The following is a 27817-nucleotide window of genomic DNA, read 5'->3' on the forward strand; positions in this document are numbered from 1 at the left end:
AAAGCACATTATGTCACGTCACCGAGGTCACAAAAGAGCAATGTTACGCTGTCCTCCATAGTTGGTGGCCAGAACATTTGCCATGTCAGGACTAGTGCTGAGCTGATGGAACCAGCCTGTGCACTGCAACATCCACACAGCACCCTTGCAAAGACCAGCACACACTTCTGTAGCGATTACATAGTGCTTTTAGAGTGTAGGACAACACGTTGCAAACTACTTTTATTGTGTACGGATGGTTAGACACATTCAAACGAATTAGCAGGTAGAAGTGTGCACTGTTCTTTGTTGCAGGGGGGAGATAGGGAAAGCGGGAGAGTATATGTGTTTATTTATGTGTGTGTGTACACACACACACACACAAACAATCCTCGTGAGAGCTTCAATCAAGAAGCAGGCACGGACCCATCAAGGTGTGATTATTTCTTATTTTATTGTTCTTCTTATGTGCAAGTGCATGTCCCTGACGCGTTTCGGCCAGGATCAAATATATATATTACATTCCTATAGGCATGGAGGTAGACTGGGGCAATTTCTACATCTTCTGCCTAGGGTTGCACTCGTGATTTACACATATATCTAAAACAAAACTAATAAATACGGGTTGCAAAAATGCCACTAAAAGTGTATTAGTGTGCCGAAAATGTCCTTTACTGTGCCGCAAAATGATCTTATCTGTTCCGCATTATAGTAATATAGTGGAGGGTCTTTTTAGAGTGAGTTTTTATGTGGGGCACGTGACTGCTTCAGCTTAAACTCAAAAGACAGAGCCATCTTCTAGAAATGTAGCAAAAGTTGTGTTGCGGAACACATCTGCAACAAATCTCCCTCAAGACCATAAAAGGATATCTTTGGTAACTAACCATTCCAGGGACAGTACAACACGTTCAGTCAATCCACTCTTTAGTACTGCTAAAGGCTGTGTACTTTGAGTTGCCTGTTGTGCAGTATGAGCCACCACATCATCAAGCAAGAAGCTGGGAACCGGCACCATTAGCATGACACGGACCAAGTAAATGAGGTGTCTGCTCCTTTATCCGGTACCTACTGTCAGGCATACGGTTACACATACAGCATTATCCTCAGTTAAGATGTCTGCTGCTACATACACAATTCCTAACGCATGAAGTTTTTCAGTCCACATGGGCAGCCGAGGAAATTATATTCTGCTTCAAAAGTTGAGCCTCTGGCAAGTCAAATATTGTTAGATTGTACTGGAAATACAAGTCCCCTCAGATCTCAGACCATTTAACACAAAGCCCTAATGAAGATAGTACTGCAAACCTTGGAAAGCTCTAATGAATCCAACCAAACAGACAGAGAAGGGAGTGGATAACAGAAAGAGATAAGAGATACTGATTCTTTACCATACAAAGGGATCCAATGTGGACATCTTCCCCATGGGAGCATCAGAACCTATACGAAGTGAGTCACGGACACCTATGTGCCATGTTGAAATGGAGTGTGCTTGACCTCCTCCTGCTGAACATGGAATGGCATTGTCCCAGTCTACGATGCATATCTAGCACTAAACATTTTTCTTTGTGAGGTGGCAATGAAACATTTTGTCAACTAGACCAAGGTACCTGAAATAGGTTTGCTGTGGGAAGCGCTGGATGAATATGGCTGCCTTGTGCCAATAGCCCACATGCAGCAGCCCCACGAACACCAGTGGAAATTGAATGCCCATGATTACAAAATGCATCTGGCACAGAGCAGCATGTTGGCAACAGAATATATAATGATCACATATGAATGTGTCAAAGGAGAGAATATCTCTTATGTATGTCAATGGCAATTACTTCAAGAAAGGCAAGTAAGCAAACAAGCAATGCACTGTTGTACCAGCACTGGACCATAACAACGTTCAAAAGAGGTCTGAAACATCACAACAAATATCATGAAGTATTTATTGTTTAATGAAACCCCGGTTATGCCTTTACTATACCCACTTGCAGAAAAATAAGACTTAGGGAACCGTATTTGTCCACCCACTGAAAATATACATTGTGCTTCTTGGCATTCCTAAGATCAATGTAATGCTAAAGGTACCTACGTGAACTTTCCTAAGCACTAGATGGTGCAGATGCCTGTTTTGTTTTACAGTCATTTCAGAAAACCAGCAAGTAAGTTAGCCAAAATGGTGCGAGAAGGCCAGGGGCATACAATTTAGCGCTTGACATGTTCCGGAAGGAGAAGTAACATGATTCACTTGCTGACAGGCATATAGAATCGATGCAGAGATAATTACTGACCTCCTATCATCAGAATGAACGCATAATCACTATAAACCCAAAATGAAAAATGTTTTGGTTCCTTTTTTGACCTTTGTGTAAACTTTAAGTGGCCACGTGTGCATATGAAGCAGGTGGATACACACCATACAAGCTAGCACTGTAGCAGGACTCCTAGCTGGTTGTGGAAATTGTAAGATCATTTTATGGATTAATTTCCTTTTTCGTTGGTTCAGTCAATAGTGCCAGGAATAAACTGGGAATGTGTGCTCTATGACTGAAATACATATGACCTAATAAAAGATAACAGCGGTTCCTTCCAAAGCAGACAGAAAACCATCCAGGACCTATGGAGAACATCTGGTGCGTAGGGACCTTGTCCCCTCTCCATTCCTTCTCACAACCCGTTTAAATCAATATGGCAGTTCTCAAGCTCCACAGAGGTTTTTGCATGTTTTAAGACACAATAGCTTTAAAAGAATAAAGGCTGAGTGGAATATTGGATCAGTAATCAATCAGTGGGATCAGCAGCATGGACACGAATAGCTTAAGCTGCCCACCTTAGCATCTTCCCAATTTTGTCTAAATACAAAGTGATCAGAACCCCCAAATCATGGCCTCTGGACACAGGGAAAGCTTCTCCGATTGTAATATTTAGGATCTGAAATTCAGAAAAGTGAATGGAAATTCATCCCAACACCCTAGAACAACACACGTGCATCACCTGCTACAGCACTCGCAAAGTTAAGTGCCCAAGTCTAAGAAAATAAATTGCCTTCTGGTCCACGTCGTACTGAGAGTAGCCTCAGCGACGGCAAGGGCTAATGTCGACATAAACAAAAGGGATCATGAAGAAAAAGATCAAGCCATTTTATCTGTCAATACAGCCTCACAGAGGAAAGTCTCAGCACCAGTTCTTATGGCTTTAAACATCACCTGGAGCTGCATCTCAAATGTTTAAGCAAAGCGATAGTACATGGTTTGTTTAAGATGCTTTATCATTTTGATATTTTCGGCCTGTTGTAAATGCTAATATAATATAACCCCCCCCCCCCCCCACAACAAGCAGTTTTACAGGCAAGATTTCAGATGATAAATAGATGATCCGCCCCATCTCATCTTTCACATGAGTAGGGGCGTGATGAGTGATCCGTTAATTAGTAAGTTTGTTCACTTTAGCAGTTTACACCCCAGCGCAAAGAAAAACTTCCAATGCTAGATATGTATTATAGACTAGGACGTGCCGGTCCATGGTGAGCAGGTGGAAGGCAAGCACACTCCATTTCAACATGGCACATAGGTGTCCCTGACTCACTTAGCATGGGCGCTGTGCTCCTCTTGGAAGGAAGTCTATGTTAGATGACTTTTCCAGTACAGGTTCAGTGTCTTTTATCTCTTTCGGTTATCCACTGCCTGCTCTGTTTGGTTAGTTTGACCAGAGGCTTCTATGAAGCCTTGCAGAAATGTCTGCATAGGGAAATATCCTCAACTTCTTTTTCAGTTTACCACGTTCACTCTTAGGTAGGATTATCCATGTTTCACTCTGAACACTTTTTCCCATAGAATGAGAAGCAATACCATTAAGTGACACTAGCTTCAACGGCTTTGCACAGATATCAGAGCCCAATACAAACTGCCAAACGTTACTTTTAATACAACACCTAAGTCTTCTGCCTCCTTTCTCACCAACATGATCCTGTTGCTCTGAATGCATGACCACCTTCAATAAAGGGCACAAAATTAACATTTGTTGGACTTTGCCCTCTCTGCAGGGTCATCCCAAAACTCCTGTTTTCTGAACCGGTTTTTGTTGGCTTCTACGATTCTGCACACTGCTAACCAGTGTTAAAATGCTTGTGTTCTCTCCTTTAAAGTGGCACTACCTGCGACCAAGGCCTGTAAACTAAATGCTACTAAGTAGCACTTTAAACACGTCTCAGGTCTGCCACTGCAGCCTATGTGCACAGTTTTTAAACTGCTCTTTCGTCCTGGTAATATAAACCTTTTGCCAGGCCTAAACTGTCCTTTTTAATACATGTAAGTCACCCCTAGGGTAGACCCTGGACAGCCTGGGGGGGCAGGATGCAATGTGCTTAAAAAGTAGGACATGTACTTTTTAGTTTTACATTTCCTGGTAGTGAAAAACTCTTACATCTGTTTTTCACTACTGCAAGGGCTACCTCTCCCACAGAATAGCATTGGGGTTAACGTATTCCATTTAATAAGCTGTAATTTCCAAATGAGGATAAGTAACCAGTTCATGTTTGTTGTCTTTGGATTTGCAATGAAAAATCCTGACTTATGGTGCAAACATACTTAATTACAATTTTGAAAGTTTAGAAAGTATGTATTTTCCTGCCTTAGCCATTTGTTGCCTGCAGCCTGTCTCTGGGTCACATGAGTGGGTGTCGTTGGGCTTTGTGTATTCCTCCTAGCTGCTATAGAGAGCTTAGGTATGCTTGGATGGGCCATCACAGACAGAATGGGAGGGCGGAGCTGGGAACAGCCCTTCTTACACTTGAAACCTCCAGAAGCTTCTCCCCACCCTCAATGACACATCTGGGTATAAATATTAGACCTCAGACACCAACTATTAAGTACACATTTGGACCTGTGGATACCCCGCCAGGAAGGACGCCTGTGTTGCTGAAAGGACTGTCACTCTGAAGGAGCTGCTGCTCTGAAGAAACTGCTGCCCTGCTGTACTGACCTACTGCCTGCTTCCCTCTTGCCTAGGTGAGAAGGAATGGACCTGCATCTGTTGAGCCCAGACCCCCAAAGTGGCTACAAGGGCTAGTTGGCTGTCCTCCTCATTAGAGTCACAGCGACATAAGGCTCCAACAACCTTGACGTCAGCGCATGAACTCTGCCATCTGTGAGTCTACCTTGCCAAGTGGTGCCACCCCAGTCCTGGACCCTTGGTAGTGGGCCTAAGGTTCTCTCCCAGCCTCTGTGGATCCAGTGGAACTTACGCATCTCATCTGCTGAAAAGAGCACCCCTGAGTAGAACAGACGCATCATAGCTACTTTGTGGATCACCACATCACAAAGAACCGCATTGCAGCCCACAGCCTCGCAGCGCCTTGATCCGATGCATCGCCCCAACTGCACGACGCATCCTCTACGCAAGCTTCGCATCAAAAGCCCTGTCGACGGGATCGGAGACGATGCAGGTTCTTGCATCCCAGACTCACCCAACCTCGGAGCTGATGCATTGCTTCGGCTGCGCAAAGCATTTTTGACGCAGACTCTCGCAACGCTCTGCAAACCGGGATTCAAGGTACTCTGTTCAATGGCCCTAACTGGATCCCTGTAGCCAGCCCGTGCTCCATTACAGTCGGCCTGAACTTGCGACTTATTCCCAGTCTGATGCGATCAGATATCCACAATTAACACTTTATGCTTTTTTTGCGCTACTTTCACTGAAATCTTTAAATTTGCATATATCGGATTCTACTGGATTTTTGTTGTTTTGGTCCCATTTCATTTATTAAAAATAACTCATTTTTTCTACCTTGGTGTGGGATCCTTTCTGTATTACTGTTTGAAGTGTTGCACAAATACTTTACACATTGCATCTAAATTAAATCAGAATGCTCTGGGCCAAGCTACCAGAGCGATTAGCACAGGCTAATTTACGGTTGGCTTGTGATTCATCCGGACAAGGATTGTAGTTGCTGCATGACCAGGTCTCACACCCCAGTCAACCAACAACCCAATTTCTTACAACCGTAAATTGAATAAATCCACTATCTCAAAAAATCTGTTCAAAGGTTAATCATATTTGAAGATCATTTGAGGGTTACTTTCCAGGCGGAAAGACGTGTAGAGTCCAGAAATAATACCAAGGATGGCTACGTGTATGACTAAAAAAGATTTAGAAAATAAAGTACTAAATAGAATACATATCACTTTTGAACATGTAGAACACAAGTGTAAACCTTAAGCTGCTTTCATTCATATGCATATATTTTGGAAGTGCATTAAATATATTTATTATTATTTGATTTACAGAACTGTGGATCTCAGACCACACCAGTTTGCATGCCATACTTGTATACAAGCATCAAAATCCTCTTGAAGAAGGGCCATAGTGCATTTGCTTTTTCACCAAAGATGGACTTTTGTGCTACTTGTGGCATCTACTTGACCCTTTTACACAACAGACATTTCACAGTCATTTTCTCTTCTGTTTAATGAGATATTTAAAAAAAAAACAATATTCAGGGTTTGCATTTACACTTTGCTAACATAGATTTTCTAACATTTAGCCCACTTCGTGAAGTCCTATCTATAACCTTTGAAGCACTTGAAAACATTGACACTATGCACTTCCCTCATGCTTTGAGGTGAAGTTAAGTCAGTCCCTCTGCTGGTAGACCAACTATTTCATTTCTACTTTATATTATGAAAGTTACTGCATCCTACCTTGGACTCTGACCTGATGTTTGGTACATGCCGGACAAGGAAGGACAGTGAATTCCTCTGCTTGGTACATGGAATAGTCTGTGCTCGCAACAACAATTTGGTCACCAGGTTTCCAGCTGCTCACATCGGCCAACATATCCAACACAACTCCGTCTGTCGCCTCCAACTGGAAGGCAGATATCGGAACACCTAAATGACAACAAAAAAACTGTTGTTTTCCCCACAGAAGAAATTGCACTGGATCCCTCGACAGAATCAATTGCACAAAAAGAAGTCAATTTATAGGTTAATTTGAAAACATATTTGTTTAACATTTAGCTAGTTAGAATTTTAAAGCATTCGGTCAACAATTGCAAGGTTCACTTTAATCACTTTAAACATACAATGAATATATATGTCACATACAAAATCTCTTTTTATGAACTTTTCGCATTTTTTAATTTTTATACTTGTACAGATGTAACATATGCCTCCAGTTTATACTTTTGCTAGTCTGGTGATTACATTACCCCCTCGAATAGACTTGCAATAACGCGAGACAGATGCTCCACCTTCAACATACTGAAACACACAACTTACAGTGCAGTGCTTCTCAAACTAAAACGACAAACATGTAATTAATGTTATAGCCATAGCATATAAGCTAATTCTGTACAATATAGCCAGCCAGATTTTTGAGTGACTAAAGCGGACTTAAGAAAGAACGGTTCTGGATCAGGAGCAGTGGAAATGGATCTCCACCTGCGCAGACGAGCTCGCCCCTCTGAGGACCCCACCCAGCAGACCCGGAAGCAAGAAGGCCCCGTGGTTCACCGACGAACTCAAGAGCTCCAAGAAGAACTGCCGAGCCCTCGAGAAAGCCTGGAGAAGAGACCCAACGCCGGACAACATGACTACCCTCAAGCTCGCCACCCGAATGCACCATCAACTGATCCACGCCACCAAGAAAACAGCATTCAAGGACCGGCTGGACAACAACGCACACAACAGCAAGGAACTCTTCAACATCGTCAGAGAGCTCTCCAACCCCAACGCCGGAACCAACTACATCACCCCATCGCAAGACCTCTGCAACTCCCTCGCCTCCTACTTCCACAACAAGATCGCTGACATACACAACAGCTTCAGAACACAACCAACGCTCCCCACGACCAAACCAACGCCCCCCCCCACCACCCTCAACGCCTGGACACCGATCAACCTCGAAGACACCATCAGCACGATGAACTCCATCCACTCCGGATCCCCAACCGACCCCTGCCCTCACCACATCTTCAACAAGGCCGACGCTGTCATCGCACCCCACCTGCGGGACATCATCAACACCTCCCACGACACCACCACCTTCCCTGAGAGCTGGAAGCACGCCAAACTCAGCGCTCTACTAAAGAAACCAACGGCGGACCCCACCGAACTCAAGAACTACCGCCCCATCTCGCTCCTCCCGTTTCCAGCCAAAGTCATCGAGAAGACCATCAACAAGCAACTGGCAGCCTTCCTCGAGACGACTGGTTCCCTCGACCCTTCCCAGTCAGGCTTCCGGGCCAACCACAGCACCGAGACCGCCCTCATCGCCGCCACCGACGACATCCGAACCCTGCTGGACAACGGAGAAACAGCGGCCCTCATCCTCCTGGACCTCTCCGCGGCTTTCGACACTGTCTGCCAGCGCACCCTAGTGCAGCGCCTCAGCAACGTCGGGATCGAGGAGAAGGCACTGGAATGGATCATCTCCTTCCTCACCGGAAGGACACAGAGAGTCCGCCTGCCCCCGTTCAGATCAGAAGCCACGGAAGTCATCTGCGGCGTCCCTCAGGGCTCCTCGCTCAGCCCCACCCTCTTCAATGTCTACATGAGCCCCCTTGCGGCCATCGCACGCCAACACAACCTGAACATCATCTCCTACGCCGATGACACCCAGCTGATCCTCTCCCTGACCAACGACCCCGCCACCGCCAGAGCCAACCTACACGAAGGGATGAAAAACGTGGCCGAGTGGATGACGACCAGCCGCCTGAAACTGAACACAGACAAGACGGAAGTCCTCATCCTGGGCTCCTCACCCTCCGCCTGGGACGACTCCTGGTGGCCCCCCGCCCTGGGCAACGCACCCAAACCGACAGACCACGTGCGCAACCTGGGCTTCATCCTGGACTCCTCCCTCTCCATGACCAGACAAGTCAACGCCTTCTCCTCGTCCTGTTTCAACATCCTGCGCATGCTACGTAAGATCTTCCGGTGGATCCCCACCGAGACCAGGAAAACGGTCACCCAGGCCCTCGTCACCAGTCGACTGGACTACGGCAACGCCCTCTACGCCGGTACCACCGCCAAGCTCCAGAAGAGACTCCAGCGGATCCAGAACGCCTCGGCGAGACTCATCCTCGACGTCCCCAGACGAACTCACATCTCCAGACACCTGAGAGACCTGCACTGGCTCCCGATCAACAAAAGAATCACCTTCCGGCTCCTCACCCACGCACACATAGCCCTACACAACCAAGGCCCGACCTACCTCAACAGCCGCCTCAACTTCTACGCTCCCAAACGCCACCTCCGCTCGACCAGTCACGCCCTCGCAGCCGTCCCCCGCATCCACAGAGCGACAACAGGAGGAAGATCCTTCTACCACCTGGCCGCCAAGACTTGGAACGCCCTCCCCACCGACCTACGCCTGACCCAAGACCACCTCTCCTTCAGGAAGAAGCTCAAGACCTGGTTGTTCGAGCAGTAGCGGACCCCCCCCCCCCCTAGCGCCTTGAGACCCTCCGGGTGAGTAGTGCGCTTTATAAATGCCTATGATTGATTGATTGATTGAGTGTGACAACATGTGATTTTGATTAAAAAGGTAGAACATGCTGTTGTGCCTTCAACTCAGGAAACCCTGGAAAGGAACTCCTACTATCGCTTGACTGGTAGAATTTTTCTTCGGTCCTTTCTACGACTAATAGCACTGGGAGCAATAATGTGCTGCAGACTATACGTGATGCCATCTGGGGTGCTTTGCTCAATCTCACGGATTCATCAGTCATCTACATAATTAGATGCTAGACATTGCTCATTCCAAGGTCCCTCAGAGACCATCTGACCATTTATTGAAATAGTTTTCAGCTGAGCTTTTACTTCAGGGATCAGTGTATTTAAGGGTAAGGCAGGATGTGAAATGTTGAATGCTGAATTTCTTGCTCTTGTACGCAACTTTGTATTTGTTTAATTATAAATTATACCACAACGAACCTTTGGCAAAAGTAAAGAATATAGGCTGTTTCTCTTTTTCCAACTCTCTTAACTCAAAGATACGACGAGGCCTGTATTATTGGACATAAGCCTTAGATCTCACAAGGCAGTATGATGTAGCTAACTTTCCTCTAAGATGAGGGAACTGTCCTATTAAATACCATTTGGATAAGAAACATCACATTTAAAACAAATATGTAGAACCAACTAAACTGCAATATATGGGGTTGCTATCTTCAGAATAGAACATTCTACGGGATGACTGACATACCCTCAAAGAAACCATTACAAACATTTGACAGATTCACTTCTGTTTGGCTTGGGAGCGGTTGTGTGATTTGAAACAGAAGTACTACCATACCTTTCCTCATCTTTTCTCAAGAGTCTAAGTTAATGAAGGACATTTTCAGTTGACCAAATAACTGTGACCTATTAGATTGTTTTAGAACAAAAAAAAATTTCTTTAATTTGAAAAAGTAGTACACACTTACAATAAAGAAAAGTCTACCAAAAGCGGTACCAAGACCGTTTACACAAACAGCAGCACAAACAACAATTAGTAGACGGAGCTAACCCGCAGCAGGAACTTGAGCTGAAACCCTCGGCCAAGCCATCATTAAACTGTACACCAATACACGGAGCAATTGACCATTTTAAATAACACCTTTAATAGTAGACAACCCCATCCTGCAAAAGCCCAAGTAGTTTTTCCATCAACATCGGACCTGTGGGGATTTCTAATTCAGCCAGCATTTAACTAAGCTATGTCTAGCAGTGATAATAGCAGCAAAACACTCTGCTGTTATGTTCTCAGACGAATAACCCAACAAAATTAATCCAGCCCTTGGTTGCAGAGGGACCGCAATACATTTTGAGATCTCTTTAACAATACCGCTCCAATACAAATGCATCTCACTATAGTGAGTAAACATATGGACCAAATCGTCATTATCTGCCCTGCGCTGAGAGTCCTGCAGACACATTATTTGATTTAACTCCCTGGAGTATAACATACATTTTGAATTATTTTGTAATGTTGCAATTTAAGATTTGCTGAATTAATCAGGCCTTTACCATATGGGATACTATCTCCCTAATCCCCACTCACAATTCCCTTTCACATGTACTAAGTGGCCATTCAATTTAATTAGGAAAATAAAGATTCTAATCAGACCAGATCGTGAAAATGAAACAATTAAATGCAGAATGGTGAAATAGAATTCAATTTAAGACCCTCTGACTAAGTACATAAAAAAGCAATAAATCTGGAGAAACTGAAGGCCGTGTCAGAGGAATTTCACACGTTTCCAAATGTCCAGCAAAAGAGAGCAGTGTTTTGTTGTTAAAGAGCTGGCGTTGACTGGTAAGTGGTGATCAACGCCACAATGAGCAGCCAGAATTACTAGAAATTGCAGGGAGAGGATTTTCCCATGATGGCATATAGCAAGTATATTAAAGTGTCTAAATGGCATCCTCCAACTGGAGTCAATGTTCTAATTTACAACAAGAAGGTTAAAAAAAAAACCAAACAAAAAAAAAAAAGTAGGGCAGACCTTGATTACGCCTAAAATCAGAACAGAAATTTCAAAGGGACCAGTCAATATCAGAAGTGCCAATGAGTTGAGCCACGGTGCCCCCCAAAATTATGCCCAGTAATGTTATTTATGATTGAGTGGAGGCCATCTTTCTCATCTCAGTGAAAGCACCAAATTTTTTTTATTGTAACCCCCAGAACAAATCTACACATGGCAAAGCCAATTTTCCGAAAATGAGCTTTGTGGGCTATTTAGTAGAATTGCTTGGAAAAACAATGCTGGAGGAAGCATAATTTTAATAATGCAGCATCACCCATCAACCCTACAAGGAGCAGATCACGCTGTGCCTTAGTAAAACAGACTTGTAACTTGAAATATTGTTTCAATCCTATGAAATTATAACCCCAAAATAAACTGCAGGTGCAACAAACAGATCACCCGATTTAAGAGGTACCAGAGATGCAACTAAAAGGCAGAGCTTCCAACCTAACAGAGCCAATGGCCAAAGAAGAATCAGAAGTGAAGATGCCGATATCATTCATATATGCATCAATCCTCCGCTCACTGCCAATGAGACCAATCAGCACAAAATCAAGATTTATTAAGATCACACACAGATTGATGCAGGTAAAGGGCAAATAGCATGGGTGACGAAGGGCTCCCTTGACTGGTGCTCTGAAAACACCAAATGTCCCAGAGCGTAACCAACCCCATGCTAACTACTCGCACAACACATATTTATAAAGAACGCAGATGTCACTCAGGCACTTCAGGCCAAAACACAGCTTAATCAGTGCAAACCATATAAAAAGCCACGAGGCCGTGATGCACAACTGCCTTCTCAACCTCCAGCATGGCCATCCCATTTCCCACCTATCTCAGCAGCCTTGTCAAAAAACTAGCAGTCCCTTTGATAATGCATGTAATTGTGTCCCTGTGCGATATAAAATCATGCAACTCCGTAGAGTTCTTATTAATGTTAGAAAGCCATTTGTAAGACATGAAATATGCGAGGTAGCAGAAGGATGTAATTCTTCTGTGCCCGAGCAGTAAAACCAACATCCTAACTCTATTCTCAGCCCCTGCCTATGCACCGGTGTCAATGCCTCTATTGAGCAAAATACGTGATCCATGCCATAAGCATACATCTCATTGCAGCGGGAACTAAGTCATCATTATATTCCACTGCAAACAAAATGGCTCATCATGTACCAAAATGGAGACTGTCAGCAGTGGCATCACAACAGAGATTGAGTTTCCCAGGCTAGAACCCTTGTTACTGCTGACAGATTAGAGTATGTTGTGGATGCCCATGTGTTAGGGTAAGTAAGAAGAAAATGGAATGGATGCACAAGCTTTATGTGACTTCAGTCTATGCGCCCTTTTGATCCGCTAACTGCTGATGAGTAAAGCCCTAGAAGCGGCGCACCATGACTAGCTATAAGTGGCAGCTGAGAACAAGGGCAAATGGAGTAAGTTTTGACTGCTTAAACAACAAGTGGGGACAAAGGAGGGAATATTCTCAACCTTAGGTAGATGGCAGATTGGGGGAAAAAATGCTGGGATGTAAGGTGAATGAACACCTGAGAGCAGGAAGAAAATCATGCCAACTAAAGTTTTTATGCAAGTGAAGGAGCAGCATAAGGCACAAAGTCAAGGGCTCAACAAGGCTCGTCTCTCAAACAGCATGAGCATGCTAACAATCAGGCAAATCTAAGGTAATCTGGGATGTATAGATTCGGATGAAAATCCCAAATTCTACAAGTTTCTAGTTATTGGCATTCCAAATGGTACTAAGTGTCTAGTCTGTGTGTCTCCAATGAGGCTATTCACCATGCCATGAAAAACGACATGCAACCACACAGACTCTCTCCAAAAGCTCTCGAAAGTTGAACTTTGTGTTGGCCAAGTTAAGGAGCGAAACCTTTTCCATAGTCCCATCTCACAGACAGAGTATGGACACTGCTTTCACAACATGAAAGCTTAGCAAATTCTTTAACTGCAAGAGGATTTAACCTACAGCATGCCTTCCCTACATCAGGAACTAACCACAAAATTGGACAACAGGAGCAAAAATGCCAATGCCATGGGCTAAAGGGTTACAAGAAGGGGTGAATGAAGTGAAAAACAAACCTGAAGCACTGCAAGGAATGAGCCATTCATTAGTAGATGGGCTAGTAATTTTAACTTCTCCGATAAGAAACGGAAAGACCATGGGCCGCAATGAGATTACATTTAACACCATACAAACTAATCTATGTGTTATTACAAGCCAGTCAATCTGGTATTATACTATCCAAAAGCATGAGCAAATTGCCAGAGATGTTGTAAAGGTGGGAGGATATTTTATGCACATAAATTGGTGAACTTGTAAGCATCAGAATTCTTAAAAGTGGAAATCAGTGTCATTAACAGCATACTCTGCAACCTGTTGTTATGATTGGCCCGGTGTTGCTTGTGCTGGGGTGAAGGGACTGACATATATGCACTGATGGCTCAACATTCAACAGAGAGAATCATGTCCCTTGGGATATATTTACAATGGAAAAGATCACCATCTCATTCATGACAAAGTGGCTTTTTACAGTGATTAACAACTTGCTCTCAGCTATATAGCATAATGACATGCACAAATACAATGCCCAACCTGGCTATGTCCATTGAACCAACCCAACAAAAGAAAAAAAAACAATGCAAAGATGGAAGGAAACCGGAACCTAAGGCAACTAAAAAACGAGATTTTTATTTATTTTGCAGAGTTTTATATAGCGCAAACTTGATCCGAATCTAGTATCTGAGCGCTTTACATAGCACCAGTTGTATTACAGGAGGACAAATTAATTTTTTTTTTTGTTAGGCACGGGGAGATTAAGTGATTTGCACAGAATCACTGGATGTTCAGCGTCATTGCCGAGACTTGAACCCTGTTCCACAGGTTCGAGGTCAGCCTCCCTAGCCCTACAGATGAGAAGTTCAAGAGCTTGACGTCCCTATTTAATTACATTTTCCTTCACTATTTTTGTTTTCCTTATCTTTTTGAGCATGACTTGAAGGCAGAACTATGTACCCTGAACTATCATACTTACAAGAAAACAGGTTTTGATTATTAAGGGAATAACTACTTGTCCTTTGGTCTCACATTTACACTGAGGAATGAGAAGCTATAAAACACGAATCGCAGTCCACAACGCTAGAGCCTTGAAGTCATTGTACTGGATCCTAATAAGCAGAAAAGGTCCCACTTGAGAACCTCAAGTTTTGCCAACAAAGACTTCCTGGCTTAGCTCTCCAAGGGTTTCCAGAAATAGCAGGTGATCACATACAGAGGTTTAGTCTCCCTGAGCACTCCAGGCATCGCCCCTGGATAAACAGAAACGATACAGGAGAGAGAACAATTCACATACATAGCGCCACTCTCTGCAACGCTCTACTCCCTCCTTGAGGTTTGGTGGCCTTCGAAGAGTGAGAAACAGTTTAAATTCCCACTTGGCCCAGTTACTTGGGGCTCAAGCACCCTTTGATGTTCAATGTGGACTTTTTACAAGTCAGCACTTTCACCTGCATAGACTTTCCCATTCACCATCCGGTCAAGTGTACCATCATGTAATGAGTCTGCCGTTGTTACATCCATTGCACCTTTAACCTCCTAAGGGCTCTCAATCACTATGCAATAACTCAAATAATTACCTACGTTAATGCAAAACTATTCGCAAAAAATCCCACTGACCTCCTAGCCACAAATGAGATCAGTGCTCCATTGTGTTAACGTGCCACTATAAATTACTAAAGATGCAAAGGGCATGAGAACCAAGGTTTAGGAAACCTGTTAAACAAGTTTGCTGGTATAGTCTACTTATGGTAATTTACTAACATCTGGAAAAGAATGTGGGATCAACAACAAGATTAGGTTTTATCAAACCCCGAATAACTGTGGAGGTGCAATTTAAGTTCTTCTGGCTTGCGAGATATTTAAAAGTAATTTGGAATTGTAAGACAGGAGATTTCACTAGTGTTTTGTCCTTGTGAATCGGGTAGCAAACTGAAGCAATTCCCAGATGCGTTGGTGAAAGCCTGCCCATAAAGGGGACCCAATGGGCAGGATTTTCACTAGCCAAAGGCCCAAGGGGCCATGAGATATTTTGAAGCAGCAACCTGGAAAATTAGAAAAAGATTAGTACTAGTGTTTTGTCCATGTGCCCCACATAGTACAATAAGGCAGTTCTCAGCTGCTTATGGCCTTGTCTGGCCCTGCTCTGGGCATGTGTTTTGCTAACCGCAGGCGCTGAAAACTGTTCCATCAAAGGGATTGCCATTGAAGTGGGAAACGAGTCCATATGTGCTTCGAAGAGCTGACTCGCTGGGAGGTAAAGCAGTTGTAAGTAGCCAGTGCTCTGTGATCTCCTGCCTGGACAGCATATGTAAATACAGACTGCTGCAAGAAAGCCATAGGCTGCCTTTCATTCTGTGTGATATTCTGGCACCTGGATACAGACATAAAATAGTGGAGGTTCAAAATCAAAAAAGTGAAGGCATGAGCAGTGCTTGGTGCTGTAAACTGCCTAAGGCCCTATATGTGTCTTTAATTAAATATACCACACATGCACATTGTGTACAGTAAATTATTTTTTTCATATACAGTGATTTATATAGTCAAATTAAATTTTATATTTCCAAAGAAAACCAATGCATTATTGTGTGCTCTTATGTTAAAAGACGCATTATTGGAGTCTGAAGTTTATCCATTTATATTCTGAAAAATAAATTAGATGGGTTCCTTATTGGATATTTGGCATGGTATTATAGAGACACACAGCCATGGCCCGTCCTTAGTTTTCCAGACTTCTTCAATGCCTAAACAGACAAGGTTAAATCCTGAAGAGATTTTTAGAAGGATATAGGGGACAGAAATGGAAAACTACCAGCAACAATTATCCATATGTCCTAAAAATATTTTCACCTCGGTGTTGCAAATGCTAAGTTGCTTTATCTGTCCACATACAGCAGAGAAAAGAAAAGGATAAAACCAAGTAAGGCAACTAAGAATCGATATGAAAATTAAGGAGCGAGCTTCAAACACTTCCTATCATTTCGTGTTGAAAAAGGTATATTGTATTATAGTATTTGTATAGTGCTTATTACCCCCTAGGACATTACAAAGACACTGTGTACAAAGTCAAGATGCATGGGATCAAATATTACACTACCTGTAAAAGAGCTACGCTCATAACCATCTGCAGGTAAACCAACCACCTAAGATGTTCCCACGTACAACACCTTGCTGGATAAAATGACCGTGGATCCTTCTTACGATCCTGCATAAAAGCCACCTTGACATATCCTCTCAAATGTTTTGTCATGACACTATCTACTTTCTCGCCTGTATTACCCATATTAACTATCCAATGTTAACTCGAATACCCCATGACCTATCCTTGGTAGTTCAAGACCATTTATATTGAGTGTGAACAAGAAGGAGGCCAAGACACACCACTCTCGTATGCCCCTCTTCACCTGAAAAGATTGTGTGCATTCTCCCCTGGGCCATAACAGGACCTAGCCATAGAGTTCTGATTTAGTTAATTCAAAGATTAATAATTTGTGGTCAGCTCCCACTGAGCTCATAACGTGCCATAATTTGGTATGACCGGCGCAAGTGAACACACTGCTAAGTTCCATGAAGCCCAGGAAGAAAAAGCCCTTCTTGGCCTTGAGGTATTTGCCGCTCTAAATTTAAACACTGTTCCAAAGTGCCCAGACACTTTCTAAAGCCAAACTGCAAGTCTGAAATAAAAAGTTAATCCTCAGGCCATGTATCCAGTTTCTCCTAGGGTACGCTTCCCAAATCTTTACCAGAGCAGTCCAAAAGGGAGATTGAGCAGGACTGAAAATAGGGACAATTGTTGAGTCAGTCCAGATTGAGGGGAAAACTCCCTTACCGGATGCTATCAGGACGTTAGTAATTAGCAGGGCCCATAATGTAGAATTATCTTTAAACAAATCTATGGGTACCCCACCAGGACCAGCAACTTTACCTGCTCAACTTTTATTTAGTGGCAAATTAATTTCATCATTGTAAAAATGTAAATTGCACCTGGTTGATACTCAAGTGTCATAGGGGTTCTGAGTTAGTTCTCAAAGGTTTGTTCTTTAAGAATATGTTACTATAGTGAGCTATCTATTTTTCTTCCAAAACCCCAATGTCTAAAGAGGGATACATTAAATTCCTAAAATAAGTAAATTTAACTATTGAACTTCCGGTATTAGGTTACTGGTGACGCCTAATGACTACGTCCCTTATATATTGCAGACAAAGGCATCGATCAGGCACAGGTGGAGATTACATCAGCTTTACTTTCCTGGTGCTGAGGCACTGACCTCGCGATTGAACCGGCGTCACTGAATTAAGTTGGTGTGGTAAGCTTGCATAGCGGCACTCATCTTCGGTAGTGGCGCCTACCCACACAGGTCCAGAGAGATGCAGCAGTTGTGGCCTCCCGGGCCAACTGATCTGAGATTTGTTGTTTTCAGTAGTTGGACCTGCGGGCCAGTCGGGGGTTTCTTAACAGAGGTTTTCCCAGTGGCAGAAGCAGCAGCAACAGTCTTTCGGGATCCTCACAGACTGCCAGGCAGCACACAGTAATACTGCTGTTTTGCTGAAATCTTGCCATAGTTACAGAATGAACTACTCAGAGGGACCAGGGGCCCACCTCACAGCAAGGTTTGCTCCTGTCTTCTCTCGCTGTAGATCACCTTTTCTGGGTGCTTCTCGCACACACTGAAACAAATGCTGGGCTCTTCCTCCTGAACAGTGTCTCCTCCTGCAAGGCTGGGCACAGTCCCTCCCTCTATCAGCAGGCACTTTATGCAGACTCATAGCTTCTGCAACAAAAAAGGGCAGGTTTCAGGTGATGTCTCCTTACCGCTGGAAAACTGGCTGTCAGTTAAACACCAGCCTTGGTTACACAGCAGCTGTTAGAGTACTCTGCCGAGGACTGGAACAAAGAGGGATGGTTTTGGACTCATCTTTTATACACTTTTTCCAGCCAGGACAGGTAGAGCAACTGTCTAAGGCAGGAGACTAAGGTGTCTGCCTTGGTGGTGTGGTAATTAGCCATTTTGTTGCAGAAACCTTCAGTGAGAAATAGTTGGTTTTTTTCTTTATGAGTTTTGGGATTTTAATTCAGTTTGTTGGCTGGGCATTTTTTGTTGTAGATCCTGCTTCCATAGTGAGTTTTCTTTGCTCATTTGATGTACGATTTATACTCTGTTGTGCATGTGCAGATAAATATGGTCAAGGGGGTTCCTTGATTTCCACCAGATGTGCTGAAGTACTCAGATTTGTACTATTTTATTGTTTAGGTCTTCATTCAGCCAATGGGTTTCCTTTTGGGTGCATTTTGATATTTTAAGAGTGATTTTTTTTCAAGGTCTGTGGTCATCCAGTCTTATATCTTCAGTGTGTTGTCTCCAGTTGACTGTGGTTAGGTGCAATTCAAAGTTGTCCATATTTAGCTTATTCTAAAATCTGTAGGTTGCTGTAAAAATGGAGTGATTTAGTTGAGTCGTGAAAGGATGTTATTTGATAAGGAGATGCAGTGACTAAGGATCCAGCTGAGTGGAGAATTTTAATGGATTTTTATAAAGTCTCAGGTTTAGGATATAATGCCAAATGTAAGTCCTGAATTAGGAGGCAGCCCAGTGGAAATCTAGATTAGGCTGTGAGTGACCAAGTCTGATAAGTTTGCATTTAGTTAAGGCATACGGCGTTTATCAAACAAAATGTTTTTGTTTGCCATCAATGCATAGGTTGGAGTGTATGATGAACAGGTCTGATATTGCATGTAAGAAGGAATCAATAAAAGGTCAACTATTGGGAGGTCTGTATAGCAGGAGGATGTTGCATACAGGCCTAAGGTTGCATCTAATAGGAGCTTTTCAGCCCTTTATTATAAATTCATTTATTTTTGTGGCCGTAAAGGTTTCCAGGAAAGTAGCTGCCGGTCCTCCTTCTTTCCTTCAATGTCCTCTCCTAACCATGTTTCTGTGATGGAAAGCAGCTCTGCTTTTGAGTCAGTCACCGGGAAAAACATATTGTTTTTGTTAAAGCTCATTTCACTCAGGATACAATTTAGTTGATGTAGGGTATGTTTATAGGCAAAGCAGTGTGGAACTTGGCTAGTTTGTCTATATTCCTTTGTGGCCATAATGAATATGTTGCAACTGGTTTGTGGATGTCCTTTTTCTTGTGAATCAGAAGTAACGAGATAGATGAGATGTTCATGAACCAGTTGTTCCCTGTATCATTGCTCCCTAGGCTGCCACGGTCCTACTCCAAGAGCTTAAGGATTTAGTCGGATCATTGTGAGTGAGTAGGTGTCTTTTTGTATCTGGGAAGATGGTATTGTGGAAAAGGTTTGTCTGGTGATGTATTGAGGTAATGCTAGGACCCACTGTGTTAGAGGTAATTAGATATATATCTTGCAACAACGTTGGAAATAGCGAATCTTTTGCATATGTTGAAGGTCGATGGAGTATGGACAGGACGGAGGAGGAGAAAGAGGGCCTAACTTTATATTTCTAAAGTCAGTGTTTGTGGATAGGCGAGAGAATGCAGATTATGATCAGCTGAAGTATGCTTTTGATGGGTGTATTTGAAAGAGTATAATTGTGCCAAAATGCTAGTATGTTGATGACTAATGGGAGGATGATGGGTGACCTAGACAAGAGAATTATGAGTGATGTTTAATAACATTTGTATTGGAAATTGAATATGTGAAAACTGTTGCTAAAGGTGCAGATATAGATTGATTTTGTGAATTTGGAGTTGAAGGCATTGGCTAATCAATGTTTTAAGATTCACCAATGATAATTCAGACATCCATCTTTTTTCAGAACAAAACACACTGCACAAATAGTATTTAGAAGTATTAAAGGAGTACTACTTTACATACTCCAAAATGCTTTTGTGACTATGGCCCAAAGCTTTTGTTTTGAAGGAGTGTACAATGCATTATTCTGCTACATTTAAGATGACATCTGTGCACAAAAATGCACTATTGACGCCAGTCTTTTCAAATGTTTCTATGGAGTGGGTACACTTAACAGAAGTAAAGGAAAGTGGGTTGAGCACAATACTTTGCATACCTATAGGAAGGAGGGAGTGGCACTTATTCTCCATTTATAGCAAAGTTCCCCAGCCACCTCAGATATAATTTCAAACATTCCCAGGCAGGTGCCACGCAGCTGAGGTGCTCAGATCCTTGTGTGAAAAGACAGACTGACATGAAAAAGACACCCTCTGATAATGGCACATTGGGACAAATAGGACTATGCTGTCCAGAATGCATTTGTACAAACCATTACTGTCTTGTCAGTGTTTGGTGCTTTCGATACAGTCTCTTTAAGTATGTGTAAAACGCTTTGGAGTAAGTACTAATAATGATAAGTGATATTCGGTCATGCCAAATGTGACCCAGATTAACATTTTCATCATTCCAGATGTAGCAACACAGTGCTAGATGGTGAAGAGAGGGAAATTGTGGTGGTAGCTCGAACACTGGCGTAGAAAATCATTTTGACCTGGAGTTATTCTTGCCTCGTATTGCTAAGTCCTAAAACACTTTCTCCTTTGATTGGGACACAACCAATTCTTTAATGTCATATACAGTAACCCACATAGTGAATAAAGAGAATCTACAAATGCTACTAAGGTTATGTCGACATATGTAATACATTAAATTTCATTTACTTTTTTCAATTTCTAAGAAACGTATGTTTAGAAGTCTGGGTCATTACTTCTGCCCATAAAACCAGAAAGGTAGGCTAACCGTAACAAACTGTCAGGGCACCATAAATGAACCCCAAACACTTTGCTGAGGTATGAATGCATACACCATTTCAGAAGAACAATGTCGTCATCAGCAAGGCTCACGCTTATGTATCCTCAATGGTCTAATAAAAGACCACATTCCCCTTAAAATTCACACCCATTATATTGTAGCATTTTTCTGAACCCTTTAACCACGGCCCATTAACTCCCTTTCTCTTTTTTCAGTTCCACAAACATATGCATGCAGTTATACCAGAGATTTAGATTACCAGCCCGAGATCACATTACATTGTGGAACAACCTACACCAACCCAACAAAGTTACCGCAAGCTAAAATGAAAATAATAGGGGAACAGAAAGTGCCAGCAAACTATACTTAAAAACGTAATCTTTGAAATGGATAGCAGTTAGGATTTTGTTACCACTGTTAAATACATCTTGCTAAAGCAAAAAATGAAACACTACCTCAGAGTGAGACTGCTGTAATGCCCTTTTAATATGTTGTTTAAAGCAGTTACCTATATGATGGATCCAGGTTTGACGATGCAGATCATGATCCATAAGAAATTAGGAATGTAGCAAAAAGAAGGATTCTAAAAAACGCCCCTGCACGTGCGAGCAAAATGCAAGCATCTGGACTTCAAACACATTAAAGTGCACATAGTGCACAGACATGCAGAATGCAAGCCATTCTTTGCAGTGATGTGGAGCTGTGAGAAAACCTTTCTCCACATACTAAGGGCCTACTTGTGATTAGTATATGATATGCATGGTCACGGTGCTTAGACTTTTTAAAGTGCTCATGACAAATATATTTTTTCTGACAAAAGCGTCCAAAAACTTGGGGTCCAGAAAAAAATTAAAAGAACCAAATTTTAGAAGAGTAAACATTTCATCACGCATGTTCCCTTATTTGAATTGGCAGCCTTCCATAACCCCTTGGAGCACCTCAAGATTGTTTTCAAAAAGAAGGTAAATTGACTGTTACACATTGTTTCCATTTCCATTTTGCAACAGCTTAAAGTGGACAATGACACGCTGCACAACGGTGTCACAAAGTTAAATTAGTGCTTATCTGCTTTTTCATCTTTCAAAACAAGGCACATTTTGTATTTACGATAATATACTACTGGCCACAAACTTTTTTGCCATTTTTTTTTTAGCAGTTTGTAATTTGGGCTCTCTATGAAGAAACATCGGCAAAGCCAATAAATCTAGCATTGGCTTTCCCAAAAGTTTGTTAGTTTTGTCACTTCTTTTGTAAACCTCTATTGTTGGGGGGAGCTTCAGGTCCTCCCCAATATATAAAAAACAAATTCCCAAAAGCAAAAATATTTCTTTTCTCAAAAAGCACATATAGCCAGTGTAGCCTTTAGCAAAAAGGAAACTACTTGGTGTGTTCTTTGTTTTCACAGAATTCCACCACTCACAGTAAAGTTAACCAATGGCTGAAGTGGGATGACCAATTGCCCCATGCTGTATGCTGCTGTGGACAGGAAAAAAATACGAATACTACAACTACAGACAAATGCATGAAGAATGCCCCTTCAAGTAAGCATATTATGTACATAGTTTTGAGTTAACTAAAATGGCTTGGCTGGAGTCAGAATTAAAATGCTTATTTTGGCTGCACAGCTATCACATTTAAGACAGCACAAATTATGGCTTGAGTGAAAAAATTTGTATTTACAAAAATCCGACTGTGCACATGCGGGTTACTGAATATAAACTATTCAGGATCTAAAGAAAGTGTGTGCATGCAAGTCACTCAAAACATGCATAGTAAGCTTATTACACAAACACGGTCTCATTTAAAAGGATGTAAACAATAATTATTTTCTTGGTCATGAACTGGTGCTGTGGCGAGCTATGGCCATAATACTGCACACGCAAACTCCCTTTAGTTGTATGTTGTGAACTGGACGGGTGCTACGTGGAACCTAACCACTACATGCCAATTGCTTCGACCTTCCACAACCTCACCCTGCCTGATTTACTACTAGACTTCAGTTCTAGAAATTTCGGCTCTAGCGACACGTCAGAGTTATGGATAGCCAAATTAATAATTGTGTCGACGTGACTGCAATCGATAAAGTGGTGACAACACCTTACCACAGAAGCGGTCTAGAGTTTAGCATCCCTTGGAATGCAACAATTTGAAAAAACTAGTCAATGCTATAAAATAAAATGTGGTGATTAGATTGGTTTAACATAGGACGATCCAGGAATCCCAAATCAATATGATATCAATCATAGGGGCAAGTGACAAGTCTTTAAAATACTGCACAAAGCAATAGCGATTTGAAGAGGACAATAGCAAGGCATAGGTTGCAGCACATACAGTGGCTGTACACCTACCATCATTCCATTCACTGTAAGCCATGACTGTAAACTTCACACCGTCCACTGTGGAAAACTGTCTCTCAGCATACGCCTTCCCTCCAGTGCTGTGATTTTCATAAATTTTGCTCGATTCACTGTAGGAGGAATTTCCACCACCAATCACCCCGACAAAAGCCCAAGCCTGTCTAGGGAAAGTCAGAGAGATACCAAGAGAATGCATATTTAACAGTGTGATTAATATTTCAATTCTAAAATAAACACAATGCGACAATACATCACGAGCTCTCACCAGATGATACACACTGATCAAAATAACATACATTGTCAACCATAACAACCAAACGAGCTCAGCAATTATAGTAGGACATTAATTGGCAGCTAGAGGAGTCCGGGGAAAAACAGTTATGGTTCAAGTTTACCTGGCATAGAAGTCGTTATCGTAATTTATACAAAGCAGCACCGGTCCCTTCTATTGTAGACTAGATTAGATTTCCAACATGTTTTACCTTGCACCCTTCTGTGGCATGTAAATATTAAGGCGTTGATGGATTTTCGTTGCACGTACTATATTGTGAGCAAAGAGTTTAATGGCCATAGGGGCATTGTAGGATTATTTAAATCCCAGCAAAGTCTATAATAAGCAAAATGGCACACTTTTTCCTAAAAAGCATGGTGTACAAAGAATGTAATTGGCTCTAATGCAAGAAAACAACATTTTCCCACACATCTCCTTTCCCAAGCAGTAAAACACATTCATAAGTGTGGTGTAGTGAGTTATGGTGTTACTACACACACTGCATTAGTGACTGCTACACCCCTGCCCAAAAACTAACTACTGTGCTTTTTCCAAAATACCCGCAGCAGAAGCTTGTTGTGTGGTCACAAAATGATATGCACTTGGGGTCAAATAAATAAATACAATTGCCCCTTTGTGGCTGTGTCCTTTTCCTTTTTCAATTTAATCTAAAAAAAAAAAGAGAGGTATTTAAGATTATCGGTTAAATTAATAGAGAAGTAACAGTAAAGGTGCAGAAAATGAGGTAGGTTCAGTTTCGTTTTTGAGTACACTTCAATTCATTTTTCAGGGTGTAAACATCAGTCTGGTGTTACTTGGTTCTGTGAAAGGATTGCGTTTCAAGGGCTACAAGGCTTCTAAGAACTTCACTGGTTTACCAGGCCAATGATTCTTAAACTGCGATCATTGGACCCCTGAGGGTCCATAATGTCTAATCAGGGGGTCTGCGAACCAATAAAATTAACAGATTACTTAAGTATTTGTGCATAAAAAAACAAAATTGAAAATCTTAAAACGCTTTTGGTAAAGGAATTTAAAATTGGAAGATAAAAATGTAAACTGGTATCTGCAGGAAATTCACCTCATCTGCGAGGTCATGCTGGATTCTTTGCCTTTGGCTGGACCTTATATTTTTGCTCGCTTTAGAACTCTGTGCACTTTAATCCTGCTAACCAGTAGTAAAGTACCTATGTTTCCACTTTAAACATGACTGAGCTGGCATATTCTGACCCAGCGCATTCAGCTTGCTTATAAGTCCTTAATATATGATACAACGTCTGCCCAGTGCCTGGAAATTAAATGCCACGAATTGACTGCAGCATCTCCTGTGCCATCCACTACAGTGGAACTGCAAACATGGCATCAGGCCTACCATTGTAGCCTGACTGGAGCAGTGTAAAAACTGCAATTCAGCCAGTCAAAATAAACCCTTCTAAAATCTCCATTATAAAAATGAATGTCAGACCCCTATGTAGGTCTTATATCCCATGAGGCAAGGTACAAGGTATTTAACAGTAGAACATGTAGAAATGCAATGTTAACATGTCCTTACATTGATTAGCACCCAAAAGCTATTTTAACATTGGCAGGCCTAGCTGTCCAGTATGGAACACAAGAGTAGAGATTAAAATACTAAGACTGTATCTACGGAAGAGGACCAGATAGAAAAATAATTAAACTATTTGTAACAGTTATTAACAATCCAATTCAATGGTGAAGCTGAATATTTAATAAATAGTAAAGAAAAGTAACTTTTAGAAAGATACCTGGATGTTAATGGAGGCTAATATACATTGGTTCTCAATCTTCTCCCAGCCAGTAATTATCCGTGAATACGTATGACATGCCTACCTGGAGCACATAATAGGCTGACCTGAATGGGCAGTGTTGACTCCTCTGAACCCCATAGAATATGCAGGGTTGGGTCTGTTTTTAAACTTGAAACAGTAAATGTTCCTGATGAGGAACAATACATCCAGTTTCCCAAGAAAATTGCCAGGGAGCAAGGGAAGTAGGTCACAGTGATGACAGTGTTATGGGCACTAGACAAGCCCCTTCGTTCTGCACTGATTTACAGCAGTGGTCATGTGACAGTGATGGATTCCTCGTAATTGGTTAAAAGAATTGTGTGAAATGTGCTAAATGTGCTTTTTAAGTCACAGTCTACCACAAAGTGCAGCTGTCTGCGTTTGCTAAAGACATATTGGTGTCTTTCAGAAAGTTGATCTCCACCGATTGGTTACTATTGGTTTTGTGGTTTGTAAGTCACGTTTACTTGCTTTCCATTTGCTGACTTTATGTGCTTTAGGCTGCCCAGGTTCAGTTCGTCCCTCCCGTTTTCTAAGTTCGAATTACTGGTATTATTCCACAAACTTGTTTTCTGTAAATGGGTCTTTAAATTTTGTTCTTATCTCATCACTTTTGCTGGGCATTCAAAGACCATGGTCAAATGTCAGGCACTGTCTTATCCTTCCGCATGCTCCCTTTCTGTAAACAGATTTGTAAATCTTGTTATTATCTCGTCACATTTGCTGTGCATTTTAAGACTGAGGTCAAGTGTTGATGCGATCTTCAGAAAGTGCTTGTTTACTTTTCTTTCACTGACTTCAAAGTGAGAGGATTTATGTGACAATCTTGCTGGATACTGAGGGCAAGTAGGAAAGTTTTTTTCAAGCACACAACACTTAATTGAACTGTGTAAACATTTCAAAATACATCAGAATTAGGAGCACAAATGAAGCAAATGTTTTGTTATTTCTGAAGTATGTTGGAAACAAATACTTTAATATGAACAAAACAAATCATTAAACGTAGGTGATGGAGTTTCCACACATTTTCGTTTGTGCAGTGTATAGTTTTATTAGTAAATGCTTATGTCTGCACAAATGTAATGGAAATTTCATTGAAAATGTGTTGTCTGCAATGGCAGTGTGCTACCACACAATGAACACTTCACTCTACGCCACTCCACTCCACTCTCCTCTGCACTACTCCACTTTACACCATGCCACTACACTCTGCAACACTGCACTATACACCACTCTGCACCACTGCACTCTACTCCACTCCACTCCACTGCATTTGGTACCACTCCCCTCTACACCACTGCACTATTCGCCATTGCACTTTATAACACTCCAGTCAAGGCCACACCAATCTAATCTGCACAACTCCACTCTACACTACGGTAGTCTACTCCACTGCACTCTATGCCAATACATTCTACACCAATGCACTTTACTCTGTAACACTCAACTCTATGCCCCAGGGCTCTACACCAATCCACTGTGCTCCACTCTAACCTAATATGTACCTCTGCAATGTACCCCACTGCACTCTATCCCACTGCACTCTATGTCATTACACTCTATGCCACTGCACTCTACCTTGCACCACTCCACGCCACTTCAGTCTACTCTGAAACAATCTACTCTACACCACTCTACTCCACTCTACGCCACTCCACTCTTAACCACTGCACTCTACACAACTGCCCTCTACACAACTGAGCTATACTCTGCATCACTGTACTCTATGCTAGTGCTCTCTATACCACTTTACACCACTGCACTCTGCCACTCTACTCTGCAACACTGCACTCTCCGCCACTGAACTCTACGCCGCTCTACTCTGCACTACTCCACTCTATGAAACTCCACTCTATGCCACTGCACTCTAAGGCACTATACTCTACACCATTCTAAGTTACTCTACACCACTCTAAACCAATGCACTCTGTGCCACTCAACTACTCTGCACCACTGCCCTTTGCGTCACTCAACTCGACGCCAATCCACTGCACTCTACACGAATCCACTCTGTACCACTCCACTATGTACCACTCTAATCTATGCCACTGCATTCTACTACGCTGCATTATACGCCGCTAAATTCAATGTAACTGCAATCAATGCTG

The 27817-nt window shown here is 42.2% G+C and overlaps 1 protein-coding gene across 1 annotated transcript in view; it reads right to left on the minus strand.

Moving 5' to 3' along the window:
• The window catches only part of CEMIP2 (cell migration inducing hyaluronidase 2), a 380005-nt gene that overhangs the window by 242366 nt on the left and 109822 nt on the right, over window positions 1-27817 (minus strand). Inside the window, exons 5-6 of the mRNA XM_085633019.1 lie at window positions 23622-23791; window positions 6663-6851 (exon numbers count right to left, since the gene is read on the minus strand). Coding sequence (XP_085489145.1) covers window positions 6663-6851; window positions 23622-23791 — 359 coding nt within the window. The remainder of the gene's footprint in view (window positions 1-6662; window positions 6852-23621; window positions 23792-27817) is intronic.

This window comes from Triturus cristatus, chromosome 2_1, assembly GCF_964204655.1.
Source record: "Triturus cristatus chromosome 2_1, aTriCri1.1, whole genome shotgun sequence".
NCBI classification, from domain to species: Eukaryota; Metazoa; Chordata; class Amphibia; order Caudata; family Salamandridae; genus Triturus; species Triturus cristatus.